The 25,755-nt window shown below is 33.5% G+C and overlaps 2 protein-coding genes and 1 long non-coding RNA gene across 3 annotated transcripts in view; 2 read left to right on the top strand and 1 right to left on the bottom strand.

Annotated features, from left to right (window-relative positions):
- Positions 1-17,902: 17,902 nt before the first annotated feature.
- Positions 17,903-20,869, top strand: LOC128202283 (odorant receptor 4-like). The gene is made up of 7 exons (XM_052902046.1): positions 17,903-17,981; positions 18,469-18,679; positions 19,220-19,316; positions 19,514-19,618; positions 19,896-20,014; positions 20,176-20,242; positions 20,340-20,869. Exons 1-7 carry the CDS (start codon positions 17,903-17,905, stop codon positions 20,391-20,393), a joined length of 732 nt encoding a protein of 243 aa, XP_052758006.1. The 3' UTR covers positions 20,394-20,869.
- Positions 20,870-21,043: 174 nt separating this feature from the next.
- Positions 21,044-25,755, bottom strand: part of LOC128202295 (uncharacterized) — a 15,153-nt gene continuing 10,441 nt past the window's right edge. Inside the window, exon 3 of the long non-coding RNA XR_008253704.1 lies at positions 21,044-21,585. This is a non-coding gene — a long non-coding RNA (uncharacterized LOC128202295). The remainder of the gene's footprint in view (positions 21,586-25,755) is intronic.
- LOC128202293 (odorant receptor 67c-like) overlaps positions 23,825-25,755 on the top strand; it is a 7,648-nt gene continuing 5,717 nt past the window's right edge. The window contains exons 1-2 of the mRNA XM_052902072.1: positions 23,825-24,428; positions 24,932-25,133. Of these exons, the coding sequence (XP_052758032.1) occupies positions 23,825-24,428; positions 24,932-25,133 (806 nt within the window). The remainder of the gene's footprint in view (positions 24,429-24,931; positions 25,134-25,755) is intronic.

Raw genomic sequence — 25,755 nt, 5'->3', positions numbered from 1 at the left:
GCGTTGCCATTCCTGAGGTGTCACGTGTTATTCCTCTGTACCCGGTAAATTTGTAATGTACATATAAATACTACAGTGATGGAAAATTACGTATTGTTCGTTCACAGCGAACAAAAGAATATTGTTATATGATAAATATGTTATAAGAAAGTATCTTAACTAAATAGAGCGATTACAGCTTTGTTTGCTATTGATTAAATAATGAGTTTTTTTTTATACAACTTAGAATGGCAAACAAGCTGAACGTCCACCTGATGGAAAGTGGTAACCGTCGCCTATAGACATGAGCAGTACCATGGACATAACAGAGTATACTGTTTCGCCCATGATACCCCCCATGCGTTGCCATTCCTGAGGACTCAGGTGTTATTCCTCTGTACCCAGTAAATTCACGCCATATCCCACCCTTCAAACCGAAACACAGCCATGCAAACACAACTGCTTCACGGTTGAAACATGAATTGGACAGAGGTACCCAAGCAATCGACTTATCATATCGAGTTGTTATAAACTTTGGATATTTACTTAATAAGTCACTATGCTAATACATGTTTGTAATCTTATATAAGGACCTCCCACCCTTAAGAAGTTGTTGTGGTCCAGTTGCTCTACAATTACCGAGTTGTTCAGTAGCTATTATCATAGTACTAATCTCTAATCTAAGTAAATTTTATACTCTTCATTAAAACTTATAAATATTCTTCGGCGATCTTTTCCTCTGACGACCCGAACATTACAAATTCACTGCCATATCCCACCCTTCTAAATCGAAACACAGCCATGCAAACACAACTGCTTCACAGTAGAATGGAACAGAGATCCCCAAGTAAACGACTTTTTTACAAGGTCTCTCTCGGGTAAATTTTTTATAGGATGATAATGAATGGGTAACCCCGTCTGCACCAACGGTATACGCTGGAGGGAACCGATAAGGGATGATAGGTGAGAATGAAAAGGCAGGTCAGTTAGCCCATCGCGATGAATGCATCTGGAATTCAGCACGGCGGTTTCCAGAAGGGACTACGTGGAGGTCGACTTGCCAGGGTATATTGCTAGCAATGGGACTGGTAGTCCGCATTGTTAACAATCCTTTCCCCCTCGTAGCTAGGGTTGCCAGCCCTCCCGGATTGTCCGAAAGACTTCGGTAGGTATCCCCCCGACCTCCAGGAATGTCGCTCAAAATGGTCACGTTTATTCTTTCCATTCCTGTCTCTAATGCTTTATGAGAGCGCGTATTCAGCATGATGGTGCAAGTATGGAGCAAGGAAACAAACCGAATAAGTATTCCTTTAGTAAAAGCAGAATTACAAGCGTGAATTTACTGGGTATAGAGGAATAACACCTGAGTCCTCAGGAATGGCACCGCATGGGGGGTATCATGGGCGAAAAAGTATACTCTGTTATGTCCATGGTACTGCTCATGTCTATAGGCGACGGTTACCACTTTCCATCAGGTGGGCCGTCAGCTTGTTTGCCATTCTAAGTCATATAACAAACTTCGATTTTTCATGTAAATTTTTTTATGATTTTGTGGCGAAAACCGACTAACCGAAAAACGAAACATTTCGAGAGATGGCAACCCTATCTGTAGCAGTGATTCTTAAACTCTCAAGATAGTGAAACATCTTGATGTTACTATTCATCATCATCATATCATCTTTAAACTGTCCACTGCTGGACATAAGTCTCCCCATAGACTGCCATAAAGAATGGTCCTGAGGTCAGAAGCTACCTGCATCCACTGACTCCCTGCAATGCAATTCAGGTTGTCACTCCATCTAGTGGGGACGTTGACCTACACTGCGTTTGCCCGTACGGGGTCGTCACTCAAGAACCTTTCTTCCCCATCGATTGTTGGTTCTTCGAGCTATGTGACCAGCTGTTACATATATTGTACGTGACCTAAGACCATGTGTCAACCTACGACCTAGTCATTATAATGTTTAACATTCCTATTTGTATATTTGTCTATCTCATCCAAGTTTCCATTAGTAAGTTATTATCTGTATTTATTGTCACTCTTTCGATGGAAGTATTTGACTATTGTAATTGTAAATAGTAATTAAGATATATCTACTATATATATGGACGATTTGTAATAATAAACATAGTTCAATTCAGAATACTCTACGAGTCTAGTCATTTCAAAACACCAACTGTATTTAAACCCTGCTCCATAATGCAGCCCATTGCCAAATTATTAATTATTTTAAATTAATTTTAATAAGGAATAGTATCATTATTTAATAATAAAAAAAAAATATAAAAACTGTACATATCTATTTAAATAACGTTTCAGATTTCGTTTCAAATGTCGATATTTAGAAAGAATCGGAAAGTGAAAAATGTTATGGAGAATTCTAAGAAAACTTTTTTTTTTTTTTTAGTAAATAGATTTAGTTCGTTAAAACGATCTTGTTTCTCAAGAAACGAGTTCAAACGCCAACCTTTGAGGAATTTCTTGAAATAAAAAAAAAAAAAAAACTATATGTATTTATGATTTTGTTATTTATATCCGTATTAATTTCAAACTTCACACCGTTATTAATAGGATTCGAATTCATTTGAATGAACGTAGGGCTTATTCAAAATCTTTATTCTTATACACTAGGTCTTTTGTACTACATTTAAGGTTCATTTTTGCTTATTTATCTTGCAAGATGTTGGTATAACCCGACTTAATAGAATATCATAAGTGACAAAGAACTACCCTATGAAACAGGTTATTTTAATTTATGTCTTGTCAATTTTTTAGGCCAGTCGTTAGTATGCATGTGTGTATAGGATCTCACTTGCCAAACACTGCAGGGGGCTTACACGAGGGGTGTGCAAGCTAATTTTACAGGGTTGTCAATTTTTTTTTTCATTTTACTAATACATATAATAAAACTATAACTGGACGATGTTTGTGTATGGAAAATATTTAAGAAAAAATTAAGTAAGAGGTTTTAAATGGAGTAATAGAAGCCAAAATAACAATGTTTAGAAAATTTATCTGTCTGTATGTTTGTTCTGGCATAACGCAAAAACTACTATAACAATTTAAACGTTTTCGCATTTGTGTTTCTGAATGTCTAACTTAAAATTTGTGTATATTTTTTCTTAGTACGGGATATTTATTTATTTATTATCTGTAGTTATCTGCAGTTTACAGATGATTAAACCCCAACACACTACAAGTAATTATAATTTTTGTACACGTCAAGTTTTTTACAATAATAAATACTAATAATTAACTATAAAACTATAATAAACAATAATAATACTCAAAATATGTCAATATATTCAAAATTTGAGCATCAGTCGTTAACTGCCCACTGTTGGACATAGGCCTTTCCTATAAGTGGGGTGTTACCAATAGTTGCCACGTTTGTCAGGCGGGTAACCGCAGTTAGGCTTTGATGATGTTTTAAGAGGAACACTGCTCCCCATTCCTCGACCATTAAATTCCCTTAGTTACCTCTTATGACACCATGGCACAGAAAGGGGTGACCATTCTATGCTGGAACCACACGACACAGTTATTAAGTGATTACATACCTCCAAAATCTACACAAATGAAGTTGCGGGTAAAAGCTAGTTAAATATATAACTTATTTCGACAACTTATAATAATTAGGTCATGTTTACGTTACGTAGAAATTATTTTGCGTAATTATTGTTACTGTTTCGCAATCCACAAACCGCTGCGTGCTTCATGGCCTAGTAATTTACTTGCTACTCTGTCTCACAAGGTTAAGGTCGCAAATACGATTTCGGTTAAAATAAAAAAAAAAAAACTGTGTGAGAAAGTGTAAATTTTAATACACATTTATTTGGTAATTTAAACTTCATCATTTCAGCCATTATCCGTCCACTGCTGGACATAAGCCTCCCCCATAGATTGCCGTAAAGAACGGTTCTGAGCCACCTGCATCCACTGACTCCCTGCAATGCATTTCAGGTCGTCATTCCATCTAGTAGGGGAGGTCATACTACACTGCATTTGAATTTAAACTTATAGACTTAGTTATTGTAGTTTATTTATTTTTTTATTTTAGACAACTTGGGTCCATTTTTGTAAATGTAAATACTTAATTACTAATAATGATCTAGTCTCCTCAACGGGCACTTTCACGAGAGGGTTATCAAATTTTTTTATGTAACTTAGAATGGTAACCAAGCTGATGGCCCACCTGATGGAAAGTGGTAATCGTTGCCTATAAACATGAGCAATACCATGGACATAACAGAGTATACTGTTTCGCCTATGATACCCCCCTCCCCCCCATACGTTGCCATTCCAGAAGACTTAGGTGTTATTCCTCTGTATTGTGTTAAGTCACTGTCATATCCCACCTATCGAACCGAAACACAGACGTGCAAACACAACTGCTTCACAGTAGAAACATGAGTGGGACAGAGGTGCCCAAGCAAGTAACTTTTATAAAAAGTCTCCCTCTGGTACTTCTATACTTGCTGCTGATTTTCACCACCGTACAACCCACCACAAACTAAAGTTTCATCCCAATCATCTGAACGAGTGGCGGTCTTCCACCGTGCGTTTTTCAAGGCACTTTCTTCCACGCACAACCATTCTTTGGAATCAACTTCCAGCAGCAGTATTTTCGAACCGATATGACATCATAACCTTCAAGAAAAGAGCATATTTCTTTTTAAAAGGCCGGCAGAATTGAAATTGAATTGAAATGATTAATTGCTCCATCTGTGATTACAGGCTGTGATTTTAATTTGCTGATTAGTAATAATTCACAACCAGATGTTCAAAAAACTAAATGTCTATTTATATACTTGTTCATAAAAACGTCACACGTGTTTAAACTATTTGAATGCTTCGTCTCTTTCTCTCAATATAATTTTAATATGAAAGAAAGTGACGCAGCATACTAGTAATTTAAATGAATCTATTTCAAATTACGCATCGAATGTATTACTCATAAAAAAAAAAAATTACAACCTTTCAAATATCGTGATGATGATGATATCAACCGTTAACTAATCACTGTTGAACATAGGCCTTCCCCTTGGGGAGTTTAGCGAGTAGTTGCCACGCTTGGCAGGGGGATTGGCAATTGCGTTTTAGCCTTCAGATTTATTACCTTCTTTTAACTTTTTATGTTAAAAGTAGATAATAAAGAAAATATTTGTTAGTATGAACGAATCGTTAGTTTGTCACAGGAGGGAAAGGGATTGTTAGTAATGGGGTCAAATAGCCCCATTACTAGCAATATACTCTGTCAGGTCGACCTCCACGTGGTTAGCTCTGGAAACCGTCGTGGCTAATTCTAGTTGAATTCGTCACGATGGGCTAACTGACCTGCTTTCGTTCTCATCCGTCATCTATCACTGGTGCCCCGCCAGTGTATACCGATAGCGCAGACGGGGTTACCATACCATTATCATCCATTAAAAAAAATCGTTAATTTGTAATTTTTGTTAATTTCCTTTGCGTACGTTATAAAAACTATTACATATTTATAATTTATATTGTTATTGTAATAGCTCTGAGTTTGCGCGTCTAGACAGTGCGCAGACTGTAAACAAAAAAAAAAAGGTGCAATTACGTATGTGTGCGTTACTATTAGCGTAATGATCAATTTGGCGCAATTACACTTGTGTTTGTGTAGATGGTTCAATACATATTGATATTTGTATGTGGTTGTGGAACTAAACCATAGACAATGTATCGTCGGCTAAAGACGCTGTACGTATGTAAAGTATCCGATCTTAGCGGTTTAATATACATAGTTATGGGTAAATAGAACAATCAATTTATCAATCAATTATACCGCGTTTTATTTATGTAATAATACTAATGATCCGGCCCGGCTCCGCACGGGTAGATAGAATTCAAAAGTAATATATATGTTAGCCTATGTGATTTAATGATATTGTAGATTTCTATTGGTGAAAGAATTTTTAAAACCGGATGAGTGATTTTTGAGTTTATTTATTACATACAAACAAATAAGCAAACATATCTTTCCTCTTTATAATATTAGTATATATAATTTTTATATACTAGTACCTATTATTCCATAGTAGTTTGTATTATTTTTGTTACTGATAGTGCGTAATAATTAGGGGGAAGGGATTGTTAGTAATGGAGACTGAGAATCCTATCGCTAGCAATATACCCAACCAGGTCGACCTCCTCGCGGTTCTCCCTGGAAACTATCATGGTTAATTCCTGATGAATTCATCATGATGGGCTAACTGGCCTGTTTTCATTCTCATCTATCTCCCTTCACTGGTGCTCCGCCTGCGTATCCCGTTAGCGCAGCGCGGTGTTACCATACCATTTTCACCCAGCAAAAAAAAAGTACGTAACAATTTATTATTGTTGTCTCACTTGTGATGGCAAACAAGTTAACAACCTGCCCAATGGAACGCATTAACTATTATTTATAAATAAGATATACATAAATATCAAAATTTTATTTTATTACTTTGTGACAGCCCTATTCGCATCGCCTGCGCGACACCAAGCGCAGCAGGGGTTGGTTCATACGGCACCGACACACGTACACGTATGTATACATGTGTGTGTGTTAAAATGCCGATATACTGGTACTCAGCAGGGAATATCGACGCAAGTGGGACAAGTGTGTGACCGTAGTGAATTCTAAATTTGAAAATTAAAAAAATATATTATATACTTCGATATTTACGTACTTTGTATTTTCGTATTTCGTATCAGCCCTTAACTGTCTATTGCTGAATATAGGCCTCACTCAGGGGCGGTTCTGCCAGCAGTTGCTACGCTTGGTAGAATTTTTTTTATGGGTGAAAATGGTATGGTAACCCCGTCTGCGCTAACGCTGGCGGAGCACCAGTGAAGGGTGATAGATGAGAATGAAAACAGGCCAGTTAGCCCATCATGATGAATTCATCAGGAATTAACCATGATAGTTTTCAGGGGGAACCGCGAGGAGGTCGACCTGATTGGGTATATTGCTAGCAATAGGATTCTCAGTCTCCATGATTAACAATCCCTTTACCTGATTAATCCCCTAGTAGACGGACTGGTAATCGCAATTGGATTTTGGCGACGTGGCTGTTCATCCCTAGACCATTAAGTTCCCTTAGTCGCCTCTTACGACACCCATGGGAAAGGAAAAGGTGGCCCATTCTCTACTGGGATCACATGGCATTTTTTATTTGCAACTAGTTTTTGCTCAATGCTTCGTTAGCGTAGATTTCAGAAATTGGTAAATCAATTTAATAGACAAGTTTTAGATGGCGTATTAAGATAAAACATATATGTACGTGAATTTAAGTTAGACCATTAGGAATGCGACTGTTAAACCTAAATGCGATATAAAATTTTAAAAAAGGTACTTCCAAATTGATAAATTTTACTAATCAAAACTAAAATAAATAATTAATTGTGTATCTCAAAAAAAAAAAAGACAAACGGATTTCAATTATAACAAAACCAGTTATTTTGACTTGAAAAATTTTTTTCGTTTAACTTTTTTGTGGGAAACAAATTAATTATTAAAAAATTAAATATAATTACCCACATAGAACAGATTTCGATTGTGGTAAAATTAGCTATTTTATTTAAAGATTAAGGTAATTTTTGATAAAATTTCTATAATCATTTATATTAATCAGTTAAAAAAGAATTTTTCAAATCCTATTTTGTAATTGACGGAGACGTGATATAACAAACATAAAAAAAAAAACAACCAAATTGACTCTTTCCTTTTCCATAAATAATAAAAAGTAGATTCCACAGTGATCAAATGTAACAAAACAAATTAGAACAAATAATCAAAACACGCTGTTTATCCAAATAGAAAATTGGGATCACTCACAGAGTTTGAAAACAAAAAAAAAATATATCGATAAAAACAAAAGAGCCAGTGTACCGCATTCGAAGGACTTGACCTTAGAGGCGTAGTTATTGGCACGTTGCTTTGCGGTAATGAGGTGCCGGGTTTGATTCTCGGTCGGATCAATTTAGAAAACCAAATTTTAAATTGGGGAAATAGACGGATAAAAAAGTTCATCTGCCCGTAATTCTATTGAAACCTCGTTGTAGTTATATCTGGCCATATTTATATGTGGATATTATATATATATATATATATATATATATATATATATATATATATATATATATATATATATATATATATATATATATATATATAAATATATATATATATATATATATATATATATATATATATATATTTAAAAAAAACCGCCTCAGCTGTTGCTATATATTTACAGCTCCAGCGAGATGTACCTATATAGCGCTGATTTTCAGGCGGCCCCTTAACTCTTTTACCTTTAGCATGCGTGCGGGTCGCCAATACCTATTTCTCGGATGGGAGACTCCATGTTTATTTCCACTGTAACCTTTTACAATTTCAATATTAGTTCCTATATGAACTGTGGGCGTTTTAGTTTATCTATTATTTATGTAATGCCAGTTTAAATCGCTTTATAATTTGATGGAATATTTTAGTGAAAAATAAGGAAACTTTTTTTTTAACATAACTTTCCATAATTGTTGTAATTTTACTTAAACAAAAACAAACATAATTATTAGCACAGTATGATTTTTATTTGTATCTAGTAGTTTGAAAAAGAAGGAAGTACTCAACTCGGTTGTATTTTTTTATACCTCCCTCAATTCTAAACCGATTTGGAAAAGTCTGTTTCATTTGAAAGTGTTGCAAGCAATGTTTCGAGATATAACTACTAGTCTATTTTTTTTAATGGGTGATAATGTAATGGTAACCCCACCCGCGCTATCGGTATACACCGGCGGGGCACCAGTAAATTCTTCACTGGTGCCCCTGGTGATAGATGAGGATGAAGCAGGTCAGTTAGCCCATCGTGACGAATTCAACAAGAATTGTTCACGATGGTTTCCAAGGGGAACCACGTGGAGGTCGACCTAATAGGGCATATTGCTGGGAATGGGGCTGTCAAACTCCATTGTCAACAATCCCTTTCCCCCCCTACTAGTCTATATTAAAAATTTGGTCATAAACTGTCAAAGATTGAAAAACATTTTTAGACAAATCTCTTTTGTTTCCAAGACCTACCAAGTAAGCCTATGAGTAGACCCCTAAAACCTCTATAACATAGTAATTTTGTTGATATTTTATCTTCATCCATTTATAATATTAATGTAAAATAATTGTCATTGAAATCAGGTGAGACTACATTTGGCAGAATCTGTAAACAGTATTAGAACAATTTGGGATTGTAATTAATATAATTAAAAATTATGTCCCAAAGAAAAAAATCTACTTCGATTGGCTCAAAATTAGTTGTTATGATCTAAAAATTAAACTACTGAACCGATTTCGATAACATTTTTATAGGGCTAATCTGTAAATACATATACCAGAGGGAGACTTTATACAAAAGTCGATAAAGCAGTATAAATATACAAAAGTTCGTAAAGCAGTTGTGTTTGCATGGCTGAGTTTCGGTTTGAAGCGTGGGATTTGGCAATGAATTTACAGGGTACAGAGAAATAACACCTGAGTCCTCAGGAATGGCAACGCATGGGGATATCATGGGCGAAACAGTATACTCTGTTATGTATGGTATTGTTATTTATGGTTACCACTTTCCATCAGGTGGGCCGTCAGCTTGTTTGCCATTTTTTTATTTATTTATACTTTTGCACACATTGAAAAACGTCTACAGGGCGGATTGTCATTGTAAGTTGTATAAAAAAAAAAATTGTATCCCACAGAAAAATCTACTTCAACTGCCTCAAAATTAGTTGTTTTGATCTAAAAATTAAACTATTGAGCCGATTTTGATAAAATTTCTATGGGGTTAATCTGTAAATTCATATATTCATACCAGAGGGAGACTTTGTACAAAAGTCGATTGCTTGGGTACCTCTGTCCAATTCATGTTTCAACCGTGAAGCAGTTGTGTTTGCATGGCTGTGTTTCAGTTTGAAGGGTGGGATATGGCGTGAATTTACTGGGTACAGAGGAATAACACCTGAGTCCTCAGGAATGGCAACGCATGGGGGGTATCATGGCCGAAACAGTATACTCTGTTATGTCCATGGTACTGCTCATGTCTATAGGCGACGGTTACCACTTTCCATCAGGTGGACCGCCAGCTTGTTTGCCACTCTAAGTTGAATAAAAAAAAAAAAAAAATTCTTTCAGATAAAAAAAAAATTCTAAATCAGTTTAGAACTGACGGAGTTATGACGTAACAAACATTAAAAAAACACAACCGTATCGAGAACTTTTTTCTTGTGAAATTCGTTTAAAAAAGAAAAAAAAAAATGTTAGTCGAATATCGCCCATAAGAGATTCTTACAATAGAAGTGTAGATAGAAAACTGTGAATAAACCAAGCACTTGTTGCATCAGGAATAACGGCAGCCCGCAGTTCCATTAATCACAGACGAACACAACCCGTTCAGATCGGCCAACAGAAAAGAAAAGTAGAAATAGTCGGGTTTGAGCCTACATTTCACACCGGCCGTTGAAAACATAAAATACGCTACGCTCTATCTATATGTATGTTCCAGGAATCCATGGTTAGAACCTAGATAGAGCGTAGCCATGAATTCCTGAGGGATTGTCAGAAATGAGGATAGTAGTATAATATAAATGAGATAGGAGGTAGTCTGCATTACTAACAATCCCTTCCTCCCCTAATCCGGGAGGGTTGGCAACCCTAGCTACATGGGGGGAAGGATTATTAATGATGCGGACTACCAGTCCCATTGCTAGCAATATACCTGGGCAGGTCGACCTCCACATGATCCCTCCTGGAAACCACCGTGCTGAATTCCATATGCATTCATCACGATGGGCTAACTTACTCACATTTTCAATCTCATCTATCATCCCTCGTTGGTGCCCCGCCAGCGTATACTGATAGGCGGGGTTACCATTCCATTATGATAAAATAATTAAAACCGTTTCAACCGTAAAGCAGTTGTGTTTGCATGGCTGTGTTTCGGTTTGAAGGGTGGGATATGGCGTGAATTTACAGGGTACAGAGGAATAACACCTGAGTCCTCAGGAATGACAACGCATGGGAGGTATCATGGGCGAAGCAGTATACTCTGTTATGTCCATGGTACTGCTCGTGTCTATAGGCGATGTTTATACTTTTCATCAGGTGAGCCAACAGCTAGTTTGCCATTAAGTTGTATAAAAAAATCATCATCATCATGTTATCGTCATTTAAAAAAACAGTCGAGAAATTGACTAATTTCTCCCCACTACAACATCCGCCACGCCGTAAGCGGGAAGCAAATATTAGACAACGAAAAAAAAAAGGCGGTTCAGTCGCTCGACAGAAACGGAAGGGAACACATCGGTCCCTGTGTAGTTTTACTAAGTATAGAATATTCAATTTCATTTATAATTAGAAAGTACCGTTATGATTTATTAAACTTAAAATTCATTAGTTATGTTACTGATTAGATGTGATTTATAGAATTGAAACTTACTAACTAGGTTATTCAAAAATATTAATGTTATAATTGCCTAATTAGAATTACAATGGTCTAAATTTATTATTGTCCTAATTTATATACATAATTATCGATTATAGTGTTGTTAAAAATTGTCAAGAGGGTATTCAGAATATTATGGCTTACTATGTGATATGTTAAAATAAATGTATTAATCCTAAAATTGTTTTTATCAGAAGTGGTATAAAACGACGCTCACAAAATGCCTCGGTCCCGAAAGAGAACATCACGACGACGTGATACCTCCACGAGTTCAAGTCAGTCATCGTCATCTTCTTCTTCGCGTGAAAGGCGGCGAAGAAAAAGTAAGCGTCGGCGTAATGGGGGATCACCAACCGTAAGTCAAAATGTAATATTATCATCGGTGATTCCTCAGTTTGACCCCTTAGTTGACGATATCGATATGTGGATAAACGTGGTAGAATCAAATGCAAATGCCTTCGGTTGGTCTGATCAAATAATCAAGTACCAAGCGTTACAAAAACTGAATGGTACTGCCAAAATGTGGTTAGATTCATTTCAAAAAAATAAAACGATATGGACTTCTTGGAAATGGCGGCAGTGGCGTGATACGTTGTCCGATACATTTCAAATTAAACGTAATATGTTCAATGCATTAAAACAATTAGTAGATGCAAAACCGTTACCTGGTCAATCCTTATACGAGTTTTACTTCGAACAGAAAAGCAAAATAGATCGTTTACATTTAGGATTCAGGGAACAAGATATCGTGTCAATAATAGTGGGTACAATAGGTGACACAAGCATTAAAACGGTTGCAGAATCAGGTAATTTTAAACACTGTGATGATTTAGCATCGTTCTTGCACGGTAAAAATTATTCTTTAATGGAAAAACCGTTAATTCAAAAAGGTTTTTTGACAAATAAACAGAATAATAGTCGAAGGGTTCAAGAACATTATAACGTAAATAAAAAAACCGATAATGATAAAGTCGACTTAAGTTCCAATGGGAACACTTTAGACAAAAAAATTACGTGCTATCGATGCGGCAAAGAAGGTCATGTAAGAAGGAATTGTAATGCTAATGTTCGTTGTACATTTTGTAATAAACAAGGTCACGTTGAAGAGGTATGTTTTCTAAAAAAAAAAGTAAAGGGAGAAGAAGGAGAAAATAATCTTGAAGTTAAAGTTGTCGTGGAATCGGGAACTAAACAAAAGTTTTATAAAAAAGTAATCATGAATAATGTGGCTTGTGAAGCATTTTTTGATATGGGAAGTGATTGCTCACTAATTACAAAACATTTATTAAAAAAATTAGATACCACACCTTTTCGGTTAAATTCAGCGATTAATCTAGTAGGATTTACTACAAATTCGTCGGTTCAAGTAACTGAAGCGGTAGCTCTAAATATCCAAGTTGATACAGTTGAATTATTCATAACTTTGTACGTTATCGATAGTATGAGTAGTTGTGATATTCTTATCGGACGAAACTTTACGGAAGATACTAGTATAATGTATTCTAGAGTTAATGATACATTAACATTTCAACCAGTAACAGAATTAAATATCTTAAAAATAGATGAATATAAATTAAATAACGTGCCTCTTCAACATGAACCTACAATTCGTAAGGTTTTATCAAAATATCCTAACTGCTTTTCTCGAGACTTATCGAATCTTGGTAAAACCGCACGCATCGAATTAGATATTGAGTTAAACTCTTGCAAACCAATTTGCCGTAGACCTTATAGAATGTCGGAATCTGAAAGAAAAATAATGCGAGAAATGACGGATGAGTTATTAAAAAATGGTATCATTCGTAATAGTAATTCGGCATACGCCAGCCCGGCTCTCCTTGTTAACAAATCCTCAGGATCTAAACGGTTATGTGTAGATTATAGGGAACTGAACAAAATTACTATTAAAGAAAAATATCCAATGCCATTAATAGAAGACCTCATTGACAGACTACATGGGTGTAAATATTTTACACTATTAGATTTAAAAAGCGGATATTATCAAATTACCATTAAGCCAGAGTCTATACATAAAACTGCGTTTATTACACCTGATGGACATTTTGAATTTATAAGAATGCCGTTCGGTTTAAGTAATGGACCAGCTGTTTTCCAAAGATTAATGGATACAATTCTAGGAAATCTACGTTTTGGTAAAGTAATCTGCTATATGGATGATTTACTGATAGCTACAGAGACTTTAGAGGAAAACATAGCATGTTTGAAACAAGTATTAGAACTTTTTCAGTTAAACGGACTTACCATAAATTTAGATAAATGTACCTTTTTGAAAACCGTAGTCTCTTTTTTAGGATACGAAGTCTCTAAGGATGGTGTCCGTCCTAGCTCACAAAAAATTAAAGCTGTCAAAGAGTACCCAACCCCAACCACAATCCATCAATTGAGACAATTTTTGGGTTTAATAAATTATTTTAGAAAATTTATAAAGGACTGTGCACTTTTATGTAAACCCTTAACAAATCTACTGAAAAAGGATGTAGTCTGGCAATGGGGTCCTGAGCAAGATAAAGCTGTAAATAATTTAAAAAATAGGTTAATAGAAAATGCGGTATTAACAATTTTTGATCCTAATTTACCCAATACCCTATATACAGATGCCAGCCGGGACGGCATAGGGTGTATACTTATGCAAACAACACAAAATTTAGAAAAACCAGTTTATTTTTACAGTAGACAAACGACTAATGAGGAGAAACAGTATCATTCTTTTGAGCTCGAATTACTGGCTATCGTGGTAGGACTTCAAAAATTCCGTCATTATCTGCTAGGTAATAGTTTCAAAATTATTACGGATTGTAATGCTGTACGATATGCTCTAACAAAAAAAGAAATAATTCCACGCATTAGTAGATGGGTACTGCAGACTCAAGAATTTTCATATGATATTGTACACAGAGCAGGTACCCAAATGAAACATGTAGACGCTTTAAGTCGCAACCCTGTAGAGATGAGTATTCAATATAACCATGTTGAAGTTATGTCTATAAATGAAAGCGATTGGCTATTAAGTGTGCAATTACAGGACCCAAATATTTGCAACATTAGGAATATTTTGATGTCAGGGGATGCCGATGCGAATAAACAAATATTCCGTGAATATGAAATTCTAGGTAACAAAGTATACCGTAGAACCGAATACGGCAGACGTTGGTTGGTACCCAAACTGTGTATATGGCAAATAATTCGAGCCAATCATGACGATGTAGGTCATTTTGCTGTTGATAAAACTGTAGATCGAATCCGTTCAAAATATTGGTTCCCACGACTGAAGAAAACGGTTTCCAAGTACATAAAAAACTGCTTGAACTGTATTTATTATAAAAGTGAACATGGAAAAAAACCAGGTCTCTTATATCCAATTCCTAAATATGCAAGACCTTTCCATACACTACATTTGGACCATTTGGGACCTTTTGTCAAGTCTACTAAACAAAATAGCTATTTGTTAGTAGCGGTTGATTCGTTTACAAAATTCGTATTTATATCGGCGGTTAAAAATACCAAAAGTAAGGTAGTGATAAATGAATTAAATAAAATATTCAAAATATTTGGCAACCCTAAACGGTTAATATGTGATGCAGGTAGTGCTTATACATCAAAAATATTCACAAGATATTGTCAAGAACGAAATATTAGACGACACATCATCGCCACTGCTATGCCACGCTCAAACGGACAAGTAGAGCGATATAATCGAACCATATTAGAAGCATTACGTAGCATGGGAGCAGACATAGACAACAACAAATGGGATCAACATACAACCAATATTCAACAAGGAATTAACAGTACGATTAACAAAACTTCTGCTGCCATCCCAAGCGAAGTTTTTTTTGGTTACAGAATTCGCATGAATAGTGATAAAATTGCTGATGAACACGAGGAAAATGTGATTGACGTTACGGCATTAAGGGAAAAAGTGGACGAAAATATTAAACGAGATGCTGAAAGGCAAAAAAATTCATTTGATTCAAAACGAAAAGAGGCACCTGGTTATAATGTAGGTGATTTGGTAGTGGTTAGAATTCCAAGTTCTGTAAATGACGGACAAAGCACTAAACTAATGCCATTATTTAAGGGTCCATTTCAGGTCACTGAAGTTCTAGGTAAGGACAGGTATAAAATATCTGATATGAGGGGATCCGAAAGAAGCTCAAAGGTTTACAATGGAACTACTTGTGCAGAAAACATGAAATCATGGATCCGGATAGAAAATCATAGCGAGATGTAAGCCGGATGTTATCTCATTATTAAAGGTAATAGCTACTCATAATAGGTGCATGATTTAAGTGTTAACTGTATAAAATTTTTATTTTGTTTGATTGCGTGCTACTAACTCATAATTGACCGTAACTTATTATGAGACAAGTAACCAGAACGTTACTTAAGTAAAATTTGCGGACAATTATTGAGTGAAGTAGCTGGGATGCCAGATATTATGACTTGAGATTGTTGTCGAAGATGTAACGGGTAACCAGAACGTTATCTAGCTTAAACACTTCACAGACAGTCGAAAGCTCATAGTATTGACACTGTAAATTTGTTTAGGATTAGACATAGAATAGTAGAATAATCGTATATTGATATTTTTATTTATGAATATATTTCTAATATACAGCTCGCACGTTCGAGGACGAACGCGTCGCAGGACGGCCGGATGTTATCGTCATTTAAAAAAACAGTCGAGAAATTGACTAATTTCTCCCCACTACAACATCCGCCACGCCGTAAGCGGGAAGCAAATATTAGACAACGAAAAAAAAAGGCGGTTCAGTCGCTCGACAGAAACGGAAGGGAACACATCGGTCCCTGTGTAGTTTTACTAAGTATAGAATATTCAATTTCATTTATAATTAGAAAGTACCGTTATGATTTATTAAACTTAAAATTCATTAGTTATGTTACTGATTAGATGTGATTTATAGAATTGAAACTTACTAACTAGGTTATTCAAAAATATTAATGTTATAATTGCCTAATTAGAATTACAATGGTCTAAATTTATTATTGTCCTAATTTATATACATAATTATCGATTATAGTGTTGTTAAAAATTGTCAAGAGGGTATTCAGAATATTATGGCTTACTATGTGATATGTTAAAATAAATGTATTAATCCTAAAATTGTTTTTAATCATCATATCTGTCACGCCTGAGAAAAAAATGTAGCTGTTAAAATCAATGCATACATATCTTTTGCATGATACTTACATAATAAAACTAGTATAATACTATTAACCGTGCCTTCCCGTCCCGTGTGGTCCTCGGCGTATAATAGGCCACCTCTTCCTTTCCCGTGGGTGTTGTAAGTGGCGACTAAGGGAGGGCGAGGAATGGGCAGCAGCGTCCCTCTTAAAATATCTCCAAAGCCTAACTGTGGTTGCCAATCCGCATGCCAAGCGTGTTAACTACCGACAAAACCCCCATACGGGGAGGCTTATCTTCAGCAGTGGACAGTTAAAAGCTGATATGATGATGAATACATACTACTAACACTCATTTTGTATTGAAAATAGTTTAATGTAATTAATTTAAATATACATGAAATTAGTTTTAAAATGTAACTTCTAAAATAGGTATATGTAGATAGGGTATAATCAAGTTAGTTTCGAAATATAAAATTTTATCTTGCATCGTAAATGCGTTCGATATTTGAATCACGTATCAAATATTTCGAATTCCCGCCAAAATCGTTTCATCCAGAGTAGGTACACAGAGACAGAGAGTCGTGTAACTGACAGAGTACAATCAGACTACACAACGAGGGGTGCAATAAGTCCCGCGCGGTTGCAGATCCGAGCAACAAGTGGGCAGGGGTGCGTGGGATGATCAACTGCGGTCGCCGTGGTTTGTATTCTTGAGATTTTATTATTTAAGCTCTTTTGGTTTTAAAATATAAATACGTAATTTTTTTTAATTGTATATAAATTACGTTTTTCTATACCTGTAGATATACGAGATATAAGGAAAACAATTGTTTGAGGTCAAAGTGAAAAAAAAAAAACATTTTTATTGTTTTATATATTATTTTAAACAAAAAAAAAATCCTTATATATATATCACTTCTTCTCATCATCCTATGTGTAACATTACTTCATTAACATGCACTAATTCGTTATTCAAATAGAAAGTCTTAATTAGAAAACTTGATTCACCATCAATTTTTTTAATGATTTGCTTTTCACTAATTAGATAAGTTTATAAAGAGACAAAACTTTTAATATCGTATACTGTATCGTGACTTTGTGATCGTCGCACGTTCTTAAAATGTCCTTAAATAGAAGATTGTTTAGTGAGACTTTAAAAAAAATAGAACCGATATACAAATATGCCGGTTTAAATTTATATGACAAAAAAGATAAATGGCTACGACGTGCTATATTCGTTTTCAATTTTGTCTGCCTCAATATGGATACAAGCTGCTCAATTAATGCTTTCATATCAGCCGAAGGACAAGAGTTTACTGATCTTTCTTATTTAGCACCGTGTATAATTTATACCTACTTAGCAAATATTAAAATCTATTATTTTGTAGTACACGAAAATACTGTGCATGAATTAGTAAAGCTACTAAAGAAACTAGAAGACGGAGTTAATGAAAACGTCATGAAAGGTCAAAAATCAATTGACTCGGATCGAATTTTTTTAGATCGTACTATAAAAATTTATGACGTTATGTACTATATGTTAGTACTTCTTTTTTCTGTAGCTCCACTGATTGTGACAGCTTTGAAATATTACGAATTAGGAACAGTCAATTTATTGTTACCATTTCCAGTTCTATATCCTTTTGATCCGTTCAATCTTAAAATTTACCCAATTGTGTATATTCATCAAATTTGGTCCAGTGAGTATTATTTTTTGTTATATATAATGCTACGATATTTATTTATTCGTTTTATTCAAAGTCTTTAAAAAATATAATTATTCTATAATACACACGACGATATAACAATAATATTATTATTTCACAGTTGTGGTCGTTATTCTGTTTGTACGTGCAAAGGATTACTTTTTGTACACCTGCTGTACTTATATCAAGGTACAATTTAATCTACTGCAGAAAGAATTTGAAGATCTTCTCTCGCCCTCGGACAATGTTCAAAATTCTATCGATGTTATTCCATTATCAGAATTTTATTCGAAGTTTAAAGATTTAGTTACACGGCACCAGGAATTAATAAGGTAATAATTGGTTAATTAGGTATAATGTTGGTAATATTTGATTGTATAAAATTTTTTATCCTTGCAAAACAAAATCCTTGCCTAAAAAATTTATTGTAGTTAACCAATATAAAAACATTTTTTAAGACCAACTATCCACAGATAATATAATATTAAATTTGTAGTTATATTTTACTTACTTACTACCTTTACTGTTTAGGCAATTTACCTGTGTAACTCACTACCTGCCCCTCGGTGTGCTCAAACTCTCGATAGCTTTAAAACCTCTGTTAAGTCCTACTATCTTTCCCTTTAAGTACTCTTTTCCTGTGTTCTCTCTTTATCTTTCTCCTCCATTCTCTCCTGTTGTATGTGTGTTATTAAATATATGATATATTAAAAAACACATTTCGTAAACATGCTTATGGGATAAACACATTTATTTTTATTTTCTATTATTTAAAAATGTACTTAATATTTTTATTATGTTAAGTTATGTACATACCATATACAAATATGTTATAATTATATTCGTAAATTGATTTTATTGATATATTTCAGATCTGTGACCATGTTAGAGGTAATATTTACGAAATCAATGTTGTACAATATTGGAGCGAGTTCCTTAACGATATGTTTGACTTTATTTAATGTTACAGTAAGTTAAATTGTTCAAGAGTTGAATTGTTTTATATTTTTTACTAAATTTAAAATTTTCAGAAGTTATGAAAAATATCAAAAATATTGTTTAATCATACAATTTTTTTAATATTGCTAATATATTTTAAATATTATTAAAATATTGTAGTTTTTAAAATTATAGATATAAATACTAATTTTTTTTTTCTTTTACAGATAATCAAAGATACTGTTTTAGTGATGTCATTCTTTATTTTTCTTTGCGTGACATATCTACAAATATACTTTTTGTGCAATTTTGGTCATATAATATCGCAATCGGTAATATTCAAATTATTGATATCATAAAATAAAAGAAAAATCAATCTAGGAACAGAGTGTAAGAAAACGCTTCTGAACACTAAATGTTAAATTCGTTATTTGTAGCAATTTTTTAAATGTTCATTCTATGTAAATAACTTCAGGTTTCAAAAGCGATTTTCGTTTTATCATAATACAAAAATTTAAAGTGTTTTTGACAGAACAACGTACTATATAATAATTCTTTGTTTTATATAAATAAAGCTAATATATATAAATGCCTACACAATATATAAAATATAAAATGTACGGCAATATTTTATTGCAGAGTATCGAAGTAAGTGACGGTATCTACAACAGTCAATGGTATTTGACAGACGCTTTGGTTGGAAAACATTTGTTACTAGTAATGATGAGGTAAATATTATTTTAGTACTAGAAAAGAAATAATATTTATATAACATAAATAAGTAGGATTCAAGATTCAAGCAAAAATATTTAAAGATTTCGTTAATAATTAATTTAATATTGTAGTGGCAGTAAATATAATGTAAAATATGGGTCTGATATATTTTTAGATCACAGAGAAGGTGCAAATTAACCGCTTACGGTTTCGCTGACATCGACTTGAAAGTGTTTATGAGGGTAAATATTCTATTTTTATCTTTTTTTTTTTTACAATAATCATATATAAATAAGTTTTATTAATAATTTTACAATAATAGCAATTTTCTTGTTACAGATACTAAGCAACGCTTGGTCGTACTTTGCTCTATTAAAAACAATTTATCCTTAAATGAAGTAGCTACGCACATAGACGATAACAATTTATTCCGAACACTTATTATAGACAAAACAATTACTCACTTAGTGTAAATAATATGTTATTATCCTGCACGCGTTAAGAACTTCTATATGACTAAAAATATCCTCCTTAAAATAACAAAATGATTAATTTCGCACGCATATGTGTACATCAAAATATGAACAGACTTATACGACCTAATTAGATGTTTTTATATATTCTTTATTATAACAGATTACAGTTTATAATCGCGTGAATTTTAAGAGATTACCTATTTAAGTGTAATAGGTACTTAACTAAATATATTACTCAGCTATTTCATGTGCCTATAAAAAGTTTATATTAGCTGCGCTGTTTCGATTAGGTAAATATTTTGATCAGAATGTCACTATAAAAAGCAAATGGAAATTTATTTATAATGTTAAAAGTATAAATTATATTATTTGTTGATTTTATTATATAAAAATATAATCATCCACATAAAAAAAGAAACCATTAATTTTATTTGCAGTTTTGATTAATATATTTTTTTCAATAAAATAACCTGTTATGATTATTTAAAAAAATATGTGATAAATTCACAAAAATTAATTGTTTAATTAGACAAGTTTTTGAGAATTAAGGCCTATTTATTTATTTACTCCTTATTGCACTACTTAAAAAATAATACAAAATGTAAAATTAATGACTATATTGATTCTACACTGTTAACTTGTAAGTACTCTATTTGTAGCGTTCAAGTGAATTTAACAACATTATTATTGGCTGGCAACACTAAAATTGTATTCTTATAATAGCAAATTGTTTTATACACCCGCAATAAACGTCAATAACAGTGTGTTTGCGTCTCCACATTTTTTATTCCTTACATTGATCTCAGCGACCGTACACAAAGTAACAGTTCATTATAAAAAGTTGCTACAATTGTACAAAAGATACTGACCAGATTTCTATAATATTTGTATTAGAAATTATACTCTCTTAGACAACTGCGTGAAAAAGCAGGAAAATTAAAATTTTTATTCAATGTATCACAATTTTGTCGGCCGAAGATGCACATCCCAACAAGATATGAGTACAAAAACCCAGTCCGCGCTGCGAGTTTGCGACTGTGCGCGGGAAATCCGTATCGACTGTCGCGTTATTTGGTTCACACGTGTTCGCTCAACACATCGGCGCTCACCTGAACAATGATTCAAGTTGGTGTTATTTTTCATTTCAATACACAACACAACATTGTATCTATTACGAATCGATAGTAAATATTCAATACTTAATCTGTGACACTCAAGTCTATAGATTAAGAATAGTATGTTTTAATCCATAGACATAGATAAGAAATATTACTATAGACGTAGAAAGAAAATATCATATTATCTTTAATCTATGATATTTTTAATTCATTTATATACATTAAGAACTAGCTGTATCCCGCGGTTTTGATCGCTAATATTGGTAAGTACATGAAGTATTCAATAGCGAGGATGAGTCGTTCTGTCACTTATGCGACCCAGAACTACAAAAAAAAACTATTTAGTACTTTTTTGCGTTAAAGAGTAATAAATATGCATCCTTCGTTACAAACATTTGCATTTACTATAATACTTTTAATAAAATATTACACTATTCTAAATCTACGGATTGAATCTATAGATATACAACATGCTGCACGTATATCTGTAGTTTCTATAAACCGATCTATTCAAAACTACCTCATTGAATAATAACCATTCAAAATATTTAAAAATTATAATATAATATTATAATTTTCTGTCAAGATACAATTTATAAAATATTAATTTTTAATTCAAATAGGAATAAAAATAAGAAACGAAAATAACAGCAACATCAAAAAATTCTATTTTCGATGTTATTATTTATATTATGTCTTCAAAATATAAGAATAAATAACTTATTAAGAAAATAAATTTAAAACATCTAAAAATCTCTACTGTCAAATTATTTATAACACCTACAGACAAATCCACAAATCTCAGACTAGTTCATGAATAATTAAAATCAAGTAGACAGTGAGTTAATTACTATTCATTACACTGTAATTCAGAAGCCCATTGTTACAAAATTGAATGTGTGTTATTAAAAAATAATTGTATACATCCATAAATCGACATTACTTAACTGTGTAATTACATTAAATTGTTATTAAATTGAAAAAAAAAAATTAATAACTGGCCACTTTGACGTAAGAGTTAGTGCTAAGTACGATTAAATTTTACAAGTACTATTTTGCTTTGCAAAAAAGTTACTTCAATCATAGACGTATAAAAACGTATACCGTGACAAGAGCTTAGTGTCCCCATTGCTAGCATTACATACATACATATTTGTCACGGCTGTCTCCCATTAGGATAGGCAGAAACAATGGAACGCCAATGCTAGCAATATACTCCAATAAAATCGATCTCTTCACGGTCCGTCCTAGAAACTATCGTGATTAATTCCTCGTGAAATTCGTCATGATGGACTAACTTACCTAACTTCATCCTCACCTATCATTCTATACTAGTGCTCCGCCAGCGTATACCGATAGCGCAGGTCCGTCCTAGAAACTATCGTGATTAATTCCTCGTGAAATTCGTCATGATGGACTAACTTACCTAACTTCATCCTCACCTATCATTCTATACTAGTGCTCCGCCAGCGTATACCGATAGCGCAGGCAGTGTCTTCATTCCATTTTCATCTTTTAAATAAACAGCGACGAGATTTCGTAAAACAATACGCAAATCCACATTCTAAATTTAAAATTCAAAAATTAATTCTGATTGACCATTGTAATTGTGTAATATAGTCACAAAAAAAAAAAACATTCGAATCAAGACTTTTTTGAAGTCGTCTAAAAAAGTAACGAGTGAGTTGTGGACCGTCTCCTTTTTGAAGTGATTTAAATTTTTCTTCATACCAATATACTGGTTTGTTGATTAGAATTATGTAGTATGTTTAATTCCGCCAAAATTTGTATTCGTGCAAGTTCCAACATTCGAAGATTGACTACTATTATTATTACCAGAAATTCTATAACGTTCCATATTAACTATCAACCTCGAACTATCATTTCGTCCGCGCACGTTTTGCATAATATAATATACCAAATTAATAAAAAGTGAAGTAATGTTATCCAATAACTATTTTTTGGCAATTAGCGGGAGAAATACGTTACCCATGATAAATTATCAGAAAAGATTAATCATTTTGAAAATATGATACGGAATTCTAATTACCTCATTAAAAAATAACCCTTCCATTTAATTACATAAACTATAATCAGTGTTCAAGTATAATTAAAGAAAGCTTTATATACTGAGATTTAAAACAAAAAACATCAAAACGTTGAAGAAACTTATTATGTTCACTTGAAAAAAAAATCTATCCGGTAAAGTTTTCATTATAAAAGTTGAAATATGACATTGCAACCACTATTATTCGATGAGTCCTTAAAGAAAATAGAATTTTTATTTAACTGGACCGGTTTATCGCTAGAAAGCGGGAAAAGAACGCCCATAGACACATTAAAATGTAGAGCAATTTTTATTTTTAATTTCATTTGGCTGAACAGCGATATATTTGGCGCCATTTCATGGTTCGCAGACGGTATTGAAAATGGAAAGAGTTTTACGGAATTGACATATCTGTTTCCTTGTACAACGCTCAGTTTTCTGGCCAGTATGAAATCTATAATACATATAAGAAAAGAAAATATGGTCAATGAGCTTATAGACGATATGAGGAGTTTAGAAACACAGAAACTACGTGAAAAAACAAACGGTTCTGTTCTTGAAATGGCTAAGAAGGAAATAAGATTCTTGAATATAGTGCTAAATGTATTGAATACGTTTAATGTAATGATGGTGGTGGTATTTACAGTTGTACCATTGATTTTAATAGCTATTCATTATTTGAGAACAAGCGAGGTACAGTTAATGTTGCCTTTTTTAAACGTTTATCCGTTTGACCCTTACGATATTCGATTTTGGCCTTTTGTCTATACAAAACAAATATGGTCAGGTATGTATGTATTATAAACTATTTAATAACATAGATCAATAACATCTAGGTAAAGTTTTATAAACCTATTTTTATATGAATACACCAATTGGAAGTATGCGAGACAAATTTATAAGGTTAAATTAAAAAATAAAAATAATATGTAATTTTTACGAATATATGTATGTCAATGAACAACATAACCTTCAAGAAAAGAGCATATTCCTTTTTAAAAGGCCGGCAGCACACCTTCAATGCCGTAGGTGTTGTGGGTGACCATGAGCGGCGGTAGTCACTTACCATCAGGTGAGCCGCATGCTCGTTTGCCCCCTGTGTTGTAAAAAAAATAAAATAAACAGTTCATAATTATTTAATATACAATAACAAATAAATAAATAAATGATCGTCATGATGTTTAGGGTGGAGCAATGTATAATATTGTGACAATTTTCGAACAAAAATAACTAGACAAACTTTACTACTACATAGTTTATACATAAGTAATTATATCTTATTTATTACAGAATGCATAGTACTTCTCGAGATATGTGCAACAGATTATTTCTTTTACACTTGCTGTACGCACCTTCGGATACAGTTCCAACTGTTACATGAAGCTATTGTGAGTATTATACCATCCGCGGGTATCTCGGCGAAAGTGTCCTACGACGAAGAAATGCGCAGCTCATTTGTGGAGTTTATTAAATGGCATCAAAAGTTGATCAAGTAAGTCATTTATTGAAATACGTTGTGCGTTGGTGCCGTATGGTCTCGGCATAGAATGGACCACCACTTCCTTTCTCGTGAATATCGTTAGAGGCGACTAAGGGAACTTAATAGCACAGAGATAAGCAGCGGCGTCCCTGTTTAAGGATCACTAATATCTAACTGTGGTTGCTAACCCGCCTGCCAAGCGTGACTACTATTGGCAAAACCCTCTCTTTGGGCAAAATGGACATAACAGAGTATACTGTTTCGCCCATGATACCCCCCGTGCGTTGCCATTCCTGAGGACTCAGGTGTTATTCCTCTGTACCCTGTAAATTCACGCCATATCCCATCCTTCAAACCGAAACACAGCCATGTAAACGCAACTGTTTCACAGTAGAAACATGATTGGGACAGAGGTACCCAAGCAAACGACTTTTGTACAAAGTCTCCCTTTATGGTATGGTATGATATATGGTACGTTGTATATAGAATAATGAAGAAAATGTGTTTAGAGCAATAGAAAAATACATAAGTGGTTCTCTCTACGTAAATCTATCTCATTTAATGTCAAAAACTCAATATTATGACCTAATGGTAATTTCCCTTAGTCGTCTCTTACAATACACACGGGAAAGGA

The sequence above is a fragment of the Galleria mellonella genome, unplaced genomic scaffold (assembly GCF_026898425.1).
Source record: "Galleria mellonella isolate WM207_F2 unplaced genomic scaffold, CSIRO_AGI_GalMel_v1 utg87, whole genome shotgun sequence".
NCBI lineage: Eukaryota > Metazoa > Arthropoda > Insecta > Lepidoptera > Pyralidae > Galleria > Galleria mellonella.
This window is presented reverse-complemented; position numbering and strand designations above follow the sequence as displayed.